General features: G+C 35.6%; 1 protein-coding gene across 1 annotated transcript; it reads left to right on the top strand.

The window, feature by feature from the left end:
- Nucleotides 1–3,402: 3,402 nt before the first annotated feature.
- On the top strand, nt 3,403–10,847 carry LOC123559024 (cAMP and cAMP-inhibited cGMP 3',5'-cyclic phosphodiesterase 10A-like). Its single transcript, XM_053544603.1, has 9 exons — nt 3,403–4,060; nt 4,535–4,728; nt 5,470–5,633; nt 6,162–6,294; nt 6,555–6,697; nt 7,307–7,433; nt 8,006–8,577; nt 8,810–9,027; nt 10,762–10,847. The coding sequence occupies exons 1-9, from the start codon at nt 3,493–3,495 to the stop codon at nt 10,845–10,847; spliced, it is 2,205 nt and encodes a 734-aa protein (XP_053400578.1). The 5' UTR covers nt 3,403–3,492.
- The last annotated feature ends 632 nt before the right edge of the window (nt 10,848–11,479 follow it).

Here is an 11,479-nt window from a genome sequence, read left to right as displayed (position 1 = left end):
AGTCTAACAGAAACAGGCAAACTTTGTAACACTTTATGAAAGTTTGGAAAGAAAGTCAAAATATTCCAATATGTGAAAGTTTAAAGGAACAGGATTTTCTTGAACTGACATTGAAAAAATCTAGGCTATGTTTTCTAATGTGTACAATACTTATCAATTAAAAAAATCAGGAATGTTTTTTGTTACAAATAAGCATCATTTTAATAAGGAGTCGTCAACACACAAACACCTGTAAAAAATATTTTTATAGATCTACCTTTTTTCTATTCCAACTATTGCTAAAATTCAGTAACTGTTTTCATAAAAAACATACATGATATATGATGATATTATTATTCATATTGTTTGTTATATTTGTTGATCAAAATAACATTGTCTTTTTCAGTTTTAGGTTATTTAATGTACACCTGTATTTCAAACTATCAATATCATGATATAAGAAATACATTAAACACTATGAAAACCGTGATTCGTCATATCAATGAACCTACCGAACTGGCGTATACAGTTAGGTTCGAGTAAATTAGGATACGAAACGCCCGTGGAAAAAGAACAAGATTTCTGGTGGTTCTGCCTTCGAATATCACCACCAGATACCATTTGCACCCTCAGGTAGATGAAATACATTAAACTGGTAACATAAATGTATATCTGCAGGGATAATTACCAAGAAAATGAGGCCAAAATATAACGGGCACCTGTGGCAAGTTATCATCGCGGAGTGGTGGATTACCTCCCATAGCAAAAATTACTCGGCCTGAAAAATGATGAAATACGTATATGTACACGCAATTATAACAGTATTTAGCGCACTTTTTACGTTAAACGATAATTTTCCTGCAGATAAATACCAGTTTGATCAGCGTATATGGCGTTTTTTTTTTTTAAATAAAAATCTGGGAATGAATGTTTTCTTCGGTCCTTTTTCAAGGATTTCCCGAACATTATAATTATGTTAAACACGTCATATACATAATGTTCTGATCTTTATCCTAAAGAATCGGGCACATGTTCAGTTTGGGAAATGCTGTACTTTTCCAGAATAAGCACGTTTCTATTGGGCCTATTGTGAGGTCGGATTTCAGGAAAAAGTAAAAAAAGAATATCTCTCCTGGTTTGCGGTGGCGTGGTGGTTCCAATTGAAATTACTGCATGCCCGCAAGATTCTGATGCCATAACTTTTGACAACATCTCCATGGATTCTTCCCTAGATGACATGTATATTCAAGATGCTCTCTCCAATTCACAGTACATATCCATATCGTCGAACTCTTTGCGAAATCTGCTATATCGGCGGTTTCTTTGCGTCGGCACCGGCTATTTTTTGCTATAAACAGTGCCCAGGTTGGTATGGGAGGCGAAAAAATCGAGCTGCCATCCATGATCATAGGTATGCTGCTCAAAAATAAGTAGAGCACGGGACATAAGATTGTCTTTTCTATATTTTATAGTGTTTACTTTTTAATTATCAGCGATTTTGCTCGCAACTCGATGGAATTTGTTGATGGTGTACTGACATGGAACACTAACCCTGTTTTTGCTTTGATATCATACATATCAAGCGCAATATTTGTATTCATTTATCAATATTCTTCCAAATAATAAAGATAAATAGGCCGAAATGTAAATGGAATTTTTCAAAACCACTTACTTTCGGTTTTGTCGTGGCACCGGCGGTCTCTCTGCATACCAGTTTGTTTTTGTTTTTGTGTTTTTTTTTATGCACAGGCAGGCTCTAGGCTAACGACTATCTGGAAACATTATAGCTTAATTAATTTGGTGTGTTTATCTGACTTTTTATAACTGCCAACCTGTTTATAGCAAAGAATCGCCGGTGCCGACGCAAGAAACCGCCGATAAACCATATTTCGCAAAGAGTCCACCAATATGGATATGCACCGTGCAATTGTGTATTAAATTTTAGTAACTTTTTGAAATTCAATTCATTTTTATGCAACTTCTGTGGACAAGACATTTTGATTAACGATTTACAGCTGATTTCGAGATCAAAATATATAATTATACATAATAAACAATCACGAATAAGGACGGTCCGACCAAGTACATAAATATGCCTTTAAGCTTTAAAATGTTCTTAATAGTTGGTGTAAAACAGAAGTAATCTGTTCATAGTTGATTTTACGAATTCGAACAATGAGAGTAAAAATCTACTGACGATTATTAGATTAGATAATAATTACAAAAAATCAAATTGTCAAATTAATCCCCCCCCCCCCCCCACCGCTCCCCTCCCCCGAACCAAATAAGTCATAAATTCAAACTGACGAATAAGTGATGAATGTTTTCTACCTATTCTATTTCAAGTAAACCACTGTTTTTTATATTATTTTTATTATTATTATCTTTTATATAGTATTAATTTTTATAAATAACATATCTCTTGAAAATATTTTCTTAGACATGCGAAAAGTATTTCATTTCAGCACTCTATTTTCTGAAATAATATTTTAGAAATAACACCTGCACAGAAAAGATATTTTAACAGATTGCGAATCGGGATCTATAGGATGTTGCCGCATATTTATAGATTCGCCTACTGATAAACGGTACGTACTGATCGCCGCAAACTGATAAAGTTTCTCCATAATACACATCCACAACAGTGTCGAGGCACGGTGATGAAAAATATCAATAATCTATCGGCTTATCAGTGGCGTTGCAATTCCTTGGTAGTTGCTATTTTCACGCAGAATCATGAATACATTTTTTTGAGCGTATTGAAACTAGTTATTGGATTTCAGAATAGGTCACATGATCAAAACAAGTGTCGGTTTCAGAATCGATCACGTGATCAAATCAAGCGTCTTTATTATTCTTACGCTTAAGAAGATCTATTATAATTTATATTTATAATGCAGTATACTGTTGTTAATATAAAATGTGAAGAGCTATTTAATCATGTCTGGATCGAAAATATAATTGCAAAATGCAATATGAAAGTTATGTTTGGTAAATACTTTGGAACTTGTTTTCTGTGTGTTGTCAGTTTGGTCATATTTTTTGCTCGACAAGAAAATTGAAAGACGGTTTGTTAAATCTGGGGGCATTGCCCCCAAAAATAAATAAAACAAAGAAGGTCTTCATCGATGTATGACCAATCGAATTACTTTCATTAATAGATTTTGTAATTATTTCTTATTTGAAATAAGTTATCTTATTTTCCTAATGTTTTTATCATTTAAGAAAAACTGACTCCACTGAACGGAATACAAAAACAGAGCTGGAACCTATATCTATACATGTACGCAATGAAGTCTTATATATAGACATTCGGTTCAGTACTTGAGTACATTTCTTTCTTTTATTTACTATTTTTGAAAGCAGGAATATTATGACGCCATATGACGTCGGTTTATATCAACTATGACGTCGTTGTCGACGTCTATTACGTTAGCGACCACAGTTTATGTAACTAGTAATTTTCTAAGTAAGTAGAAATAAAAATTTGGATTGTGTAACAAATAGAGGTCAATGAGTTCACCTTTTGGTAGTTTGTCGTCTGGGAGGCGGTCACCATTTCCTCGATTCAGAGCTTCAGAGAGATGGGCTTCAAGCAGCAAATGTATGGCAAACCAGGTCAAGGAGTACATAGCTCGATACCCGTCAGTACTAGAGGACTTTCTTCTGCAGAATAATGTCAGCGCAGAGTACCTACAAGGCATATTGTTAAAGAAACGGAAAACGACAAAGAGAACATCTTTATATAAACAGCGTCGTGCAGCAAGCTCACTCATTAAATATGCTTCAGAAATGGGAATAGCCAAGCTGTGTCATAAAATAATCACGTGTACAAAAGATGAGGAAATTTGCGAGAGGATTTACGAAATATGCCAAGTTGTCGGACACGCTGTCGATTCGGACAAAGACAGATTATATGTCACGAGACCGAACGGTGTAGATCTGGCACTATATGAACCCGAGAAAGGGTTTAAAGTTGTTGGCCCAGTTGGAAAGCACTTAACTGTGTCGGCTCATGTCGCTGTCGAGAAAAAGTCACTTAATATTATGGATCTACCTCAAGACTCAAGATTTCCAAAAGGTGCTGATGAACACACAATGTTAAGTTAATTTTTATCAATCTATTATTCGTTGTTAAATATATTTAAAATTTATAGAATTCTGATATACTCTTGTTGTGCCAGTATGCTACGGCCTCAAGATCCGATTAACTAAAGTGTAAGACTGTTTTATGTGCAAATTTTAAGGTTGATTCTAATTTATATTAATTATTGTTTTAAATTTTTTGAAAGTTTTATTGATCAAAATTCTTTACAAACTTTGGTAGAAAACAACGGTAAATAACGAATACCAGTTTGTCATTGTAAATACTAAATAACAAAAACAATAACAAAAAATAAATAAATAGATAAAAGAAATAAAAGAAGAGTAGCGTTTTATTTTACTGACGCTGCCAGTTACACAGGCTTTATAAATAAAGTTAGTATATAGAATAAATCACTAAAGCTCTTAAAAAGAAAAACCATTTTATCCGAGAAATTATTTATATTTTAAGGTATAGCTTTAGGTGACGAGAGTGCCCATTATGTTATGGCCATCCCGATAGTGTTAGAAGACGGCCGGTGTTTCGCCGTGGCCGAGTTCTCGAGGGGCTGGACCGAGGCTCGCTTTGAAGACACGGCATTTGAGCTGACAAACGCCATATTCTGCTGGATAAATGCTTGTGTGCAGAAAATAAACATTAACAAGGTATGTTTTGTAAGAAAATCCCACTTGTTTAATGCATTTTTGTTTATTTGTGTGACTTGCACTATAGCCCCCGCTGTTCCAAAATGTTCTACCAGGTGAAAAGTTCATTTCGAGAAAATCGACTTAAAAGTTTTTTTTGTTTTCTTTTTGTTTCAACTCTTTAAATACTGGAACATTATAAAACAATTATAAAATACTCGTTTCATTATTATGATCATACGAGATTTATATAGCGCCCTCTTCATGATTTTACGTTCAGAAGTGCTTTACATACTGCAAAGGCAGCCACTCAGTGCGCCAAATGCATCCTCTACTGGTACAAACACAGAGAGATCTGACTAAAGGGACAGAGCGAGAGAAAGCCCCCAGAACAGAGAGAGAGGGAGGGAGAGAAATCCTTTAGATACAGGCATGTCTGGCTTATTTAGCCTAGCTTTTTGCGAATAGACAATCTGGTTCTTTAACGTGTCTCCGGTTGATAGCACCGATATCGCGAAGCCGTCTTTCCTAGGAGGAACCAGTACTAGCTTCTTAGTTAGGTGGGAGACACTCAAGTGCATCTCATTAGAACCTCGGACCTCTTGATTGACAGTCAAGCATGTTAACACTAGACCATCGGTCCCGGGTTCGATTCCCGGTCAGGCCTGAAGTATTTTCAGCCTGTTACATAAAATTATAAACGAATTCAGTAATAACATATGAAATTAAGTACACTACATGATTTTCTATTGTTCCTATCAGCTGATGAAGATTCACGAGGCATTGAACGAGTTTCTGTTAGAGACAACCAAAGTGATGTTTGACGATATCTACAATATAGACCATCTTGTCAACCACATCATGATCTTCACGAAAAATCTCGTGTCTGCTGATAGGTGTGCTCTCTTCTTGGTCGACGAGGAAAGGTATGATAGATACACGGTTGATTTGGATAATCTATAAAGTGTATTCAAGACGCGTGCATTGACTTGCAGAAAACCCATTAAAAAGTAACTAATATAAAGCTCCTACTTAAATTGTTCGAAAAGTTAATCGAGTCACTCACTACGAGTTAATATTCATGTTAAAACTTCATATGTTTCGAACTGTCTATTCATGATGTCCCTACCATTAAAACTTAAGATGTATTGTGCAATTTAACCAACTTGCTCACCATCTCAGCATATGACAGATCCCTAACTTAGCCCTTACCCTGCTGAAATTCTATAATGAACTTGTCCATCTTTCAATTTGGACAGTACCATTAGCTGTTAGAAGGGGTGCTTGTCAAAAATATACTGATTGAATGGCGAACAGTGCAGATCATGATCAGACTGCACGGATGTGCAGGCTGATCATGATCTACACTGGTCGGAAAGGCAGAACATGGTAAGGGTTAATCAAACAAAAATATACATTGAAAATAAATGTTGACTACGTCTTGTATTTTGTAGGGAAGAGTTGTATGCTGATATGTTCGATGAGGGCAAACAAGCAGACGACGGTACTCCAGTGGTGTCAAAGAAGTCTCAGATTCGTTTCCCACGAGATCGAGGCATTGCAGGACATGTTGCCAAAACAGGCGAGGTTTGTGCTTTTCTTTCTGTAAAATGAATTTGTGCACCAGAAAATTTAATGGGAAACATGAGATTTCATAAGGGCTGAATTTCATGGTAAGAAAGAAATGCTTATTTTTACAATTTGTAAATTGCTACTATGAAGAACAAAATAGGAATCGAGATGACAATAATGAGAAAGAAGTTCATTTTAATGTAAAGTATTTTAAGTAGCTATTTTTTCATGTTAGGGTCAAACGCTTAAAAACATTGTTATATAAATTTTCTCAGATCGTGAATATCAAAGACGCTTACAAAGACGCTCGTTTCAATCCTGAGATAGATAAAAAGACCGGGTACCATACCAAAAACATTTTGTGCATGCCAATATCCGGAAAACACGGCGTTATAGGAGTGGTTCAAATGATTAACAGGTAAGAACATTACGTGCATTTTAATTTCTTGAAAACATAATTTTATAAGAGCGGTCGGCGGATGATCTATAGATAAGATTAGTTATCATACCAGGTCATGTGACGACTTTCCCTCCGTGCATTATTTCATCGTGGGCGGGTACCTGGGTAGAACCACCGGGCTGGATGGCATCTTCACATGAAGAATTCAACACCCAAAGTGAGGCTCAAACCCACATCGGTTAGGGGCAAGTGATTCAAAGTCAGCGACCTTAACCACTTGGCCACGGAGGTCCCTCACGACGAATAGTACTATTCCAGGTCACAGCAGTGTGATTTCAAGTGATTTTACAATAAGCATTATAAGATACATGACCCCTACCTTTCTCTTCATTTATGTCAGTTTTATCAAAATTCTTTAAAATGAGGTAAGGATTTGTTCTCTGAAATGGGTCTTGCCATGTGTGGCAGCACTTTGAAAATTGTTTGTATTGAATATATAGGAAATACTATTTAGGCTAGTTTGACCTTACTGTTTTAAATGCATCGGAATAAAAACTGTTTCGTCCTCTGTCATGATAAAGTCTTTGAAATAGTTTCTTTACTCTTGGAGTTTTTTTTTCTCTCCAGAATCAACGGGGATTGCTTCACGCAAGACGATGAGGATGCTTTCAGGTTATTCGCTGTTTACTGTGCCCTGGCATTACACTACTCCCGCGTTTATAGCAGTCTTACTCGACAGCAGACAATGCACAAGGTACAAAACAAATTACATATTTTTGCACATTTGAAATAGACAAAGTCAACTGGAAAGAATGTCTCACTTTTGTGTTTTATCATTTTAGCCACACCATGATAAAACCAACATAGTGCGTTTGGGACCAGCATGGATCCAGACCAGCCTGTGCATCCGCGCAGTCTTGTCAGGATCCATGCTGTTCGCTAATGGTTTCTCTAATTGCAATAGGCTTTAAAAGCGAACAGCATGGATCCTGACCAGACTGCGCGGATGCAAACGCACTATGTTGGTTTTCTCATGGCGCGGCTCAAATATAGCACTGATGTACCCAAATCAAATCTTGCATATATGGTCCGACTTTGCAATGTTTTGCATATTAAAGATTACACGCCCTGTTAAAATTTTCAGTAAATACAAAAACACAGCTAGGTATTGCAAATCGCACTAATGCCTTTTGTTGGGCGTGTAATTTTTTTACCTTAATTAATTAATTAATTAAACTATTCTATCTCAGTAAAATCCCTTTCTGTGATATTGTTGTCCATCAAATCTCCTCTGTGTACTTACCAAAAACAACATTTTTGACATAGGTTGCAATGGAAGTCCTTGAATTCCACATCTCCTGTACAGAGGAAAGCGTTGCTAAACTGAAGTCAGAATACCGCCTGCAAGATGACAAGATTCCTGAAGACTTCTTTTCTTTTGATTTCTGTGCATACAGCTACGCTGAAATTCTGCCACATCTCTTTATCAAGATGATTCATGACACATTCGGAGAGGATCGGTTTGCAATAGACATATTATGTAGATTTACACTCACTGTCCGTAAAAACTACCGTCAAGTCGCGTACCATAACTGGGAACATGGCTTCCATGTCGCTCACGCCATCTGGCGGATGATACAAACCTCGAAGGATAAAGAATTCACTCTTCATGAAAAGCTTGCTCTCCTTATAGGCGCAATATGCCACGATATTGACCATCGTGGATACAACAATGAGTTCTTCAAGAAAATGGATCTTCCGCTTGCTGCCCTGTATTCATCTTCAATTATGGAAAGCCACCATTATCAGCAGACGGTAACAATATTGCACGCGGAGGGACATGACATCTTCTCATTCCTGAAAGCAGACGAACATAAAGAAGTTCTTGATAAAATTAGGTAAAAACATCAATCGTAATTACATTATTCTGATCTTTTGCATCCAGGTTTCAGAAACTAGTCTAGGAAATTTACTCAAAAATTTACAATTGTTTTACAAAATGAAATGTTAAAATGCATTTCATGAACCACATTTTTAGTATCAAGTTGTTTCTGGGCTTATTTAAAAACAAGAAAACGTTTGTATCCCCGCTAATTGCTTTTATGAAAAAAAGATATTTAAAACTTGCAGGCAGACCATCATAGCAACAGATCTGTCATTATATTTTGGAAACCAGAAGTATCTAGCAAACCTGCTGGAGAAAGAGGAGTTCAGCATGGATATCCCGGAGCATCGTGATGCTCTTATAGCATTGATGATGACCGGTGCTGACCTGTGCGCCGTGCCAAAACCGTGGGAAACTCAGAAGCATACGGCAGAATGTCTGTATGAGGAATTCTGGATACAGGTTAGTATTATCCAACTTGGAAAATGCGATGTTCTAGGCATATGGTATTCAACGTTTTAAGTTTGAAATTTTGACATAGCCTATAAATCTTTGAAATTCATGTTGTTGTAACAGAAAGTCATCTATCCCTTTGGAAATTTTCCTAATTTCTATTAATGGTAACAGCTACCTCGACTTGTTTCTCAAAATTTTTATTTAAATTTAAATAAAAAAAGCAATTCAAACTAGTCCTGGTCAAACTTTCCAAAATTCAGGACTAGTAAAAATTTAAATTTTCTTTTTTTTAATAAAATTTTTCGGATGCATTTAAAAAATTTTTTTTCCGATCAAAAAATTTAATTACATGTTTTTTTTTAAATACAGAGGTAAATGAAGCAAAGTAATATTTTAAAAAATACTTTGGGAAAATTAAAAGATTTCTTAGCTCAACATTTTTGAAAAAAAAAATGATGAGTTTTTGGTCATCACTTGTTCGGCGCGGCGTTCCCTGGTTAATTTTTATGTTTAGGTCGTTTTCCCAAAAATACAAACTTTTGCTTTGAAATTGAAACCTTGTTCACCATCATAAGGCCCCGTACAGCAAGAAACATAACTCCCCTGTTTTTTAAAATTTATGGCCCCTTTTGTCTTAAAATATAAATTTTTTTTGTTAATTTTTTGTTAGGTAACTTTTTCCTAAAACTATCAAAGTATTGCTTTGAAAACTTGCAACATTTTTTACCATCATAAGCGATGTACTCAAAAAACATAACTCAATCTTGCTTTTTGCAAAAAATTTTTCCCCCTTTTTGGATTAGAAATCGTTTTCTTGGTTAAGTTTTATTTTTTGGTCAGCTTTTCTCCTAAACTAAAAAGCTTTTGCTTTAAAAATTTGAAACATTTTTCACCTCATAAGGACTATGACGAAAGAAACAAACTCCACCCGCTTTTTGCAAATTCGGGCCCCCCTTTGGGATTTAAAAAATTATCAGATTTCGGGGTTAATTTTTATGTTTAGGTCAACTTTTTTCAAACATCAAAGTTTCTTTAAAACTTGCAACACTTGTTCACCATCATAAGCTGACCCTGTACATAAAAACATAACTCCATCCGTTTTTAAAGAATTATTCCCCCTTTTTGATTTGAAAATCAGTTTTTTGGGTTGATTTATATGTTTAAGTCAGTTTTCTCAAAAAAATTAAAGCTATGCTTTAAAATTGCAAAACTTGTTCACCTCATAAGTGACTATGTCAGCAAGAAACAAAACTCTGGCCCTTTTGCAAGACTTAGGCCCCCTTTTGTCTTAAAAATATCGATTTTTTTGGTTTAAAGTTTTTTTGTTTAGGCGCTTTCTCCAAAAACTATTTAAAGCTATGGCTTTGAAATTTTTAACCCGGGGGTCACCATCAAAAATGACTTGTACATCAAGAAAAAAAATCCTTCCTGCTTTTTGCAAAAAATTATGGTTTTTTTTTTGGGACTTAAAAAATCAGGGTAGGAAAATTTTTTTTTTATACAAAAAAAAATCAATGAGCGTCAGCACCCGCGGGTGCTTTGTTTAATGTTTGTTTTCCATTTGAAAGGAATTGGTTTGAACTGTAAACATGTCTTTGTTTTATTGTAGAACGTTAAAATCAGCTTTTATAAAAGGGGCAAATTTTAAAAAAACACTTGTGTAAGGTGGTTCGAAAAAATCGTATGTTTTTTGTAAGGCAGTGGTTTTATGCAATTTACTTTATTGATAGGGTTTTCCCGGGAGACGAGGAGAAGCTAAAAGGGAACAACCTTACGGATGAGGGGACCGACTATACAGAGACGAATTCCCAAAAACAAAGGTACTGATTATCATTAACCGTTGCCTTAGGCAAAAAAATTAACTTGGACATTAGTCTATAACTCAGCAGTGATCTGTTGTTTATGGCACAATCTTAAAACCCACAGATGCATTTTTTTTGCTTCTAAGCTGGTTTTTAAAGTTGGCAAAATGTCTTTTTTACATCTTTAAAAAAATTAAACTAAGTCCCCAGTTCCCGTGGTTGTTAAAAGATAGTGCACATGCTTTTTCAGTTATTTTCGATTACAGATTTAAACTGGCCCCTGTGGTTTGGGACGATTTGGTATGAAAAGTTTTGGAAAAACTCCTACCTTGCATGATCGAAAGGAGCGATAATAGGGTCTTGACATTTGGGTTTTTGCTGTACCTTTGATTCCAGCGGGTTGCAAATTTTGTTTCCCATCCCTCTGTTTTTATTGAAATTTGTAGTCCTGCTGGCGCCTAAAACCTTTTACTGTGTTGGTGCGCCGTAAAACCAAATAAAAAAAAAGACTAACGTGTTTCCTTTCTGAATTTGAAATTTTTAGGTCGGTTTTTATCAAAATTTTTTGCTTCCCCAACTGTACAAAACCCCTGTGGGCATGTCCGAAACGGGCATTGCGGACGGAAGAATCGATCAAGAAAGTGGGAAATGGTTACT

This window comes from Mercenaria mercenaria, chromosome 5, assembly GCF_021730395.1.
Source record: "Mercenaria mercenaria strain notata chromosome 5, MADL_Memer_1, whole genome shotgun sequence".
In the NCBI taxonomy this organism is placed as follows: domain Eukaryota; kingdom Metazoa; phylum Mollusca; class Bivalvia; order Venerida; family Veneridae; genus Mercenaria; species Mercenaria mercenaria.
The sequence above is the reverse complement of the archived record's forward strand: the minus strand, read 5'-3'. Positions and strand labels throughout refer to the sequence as shown.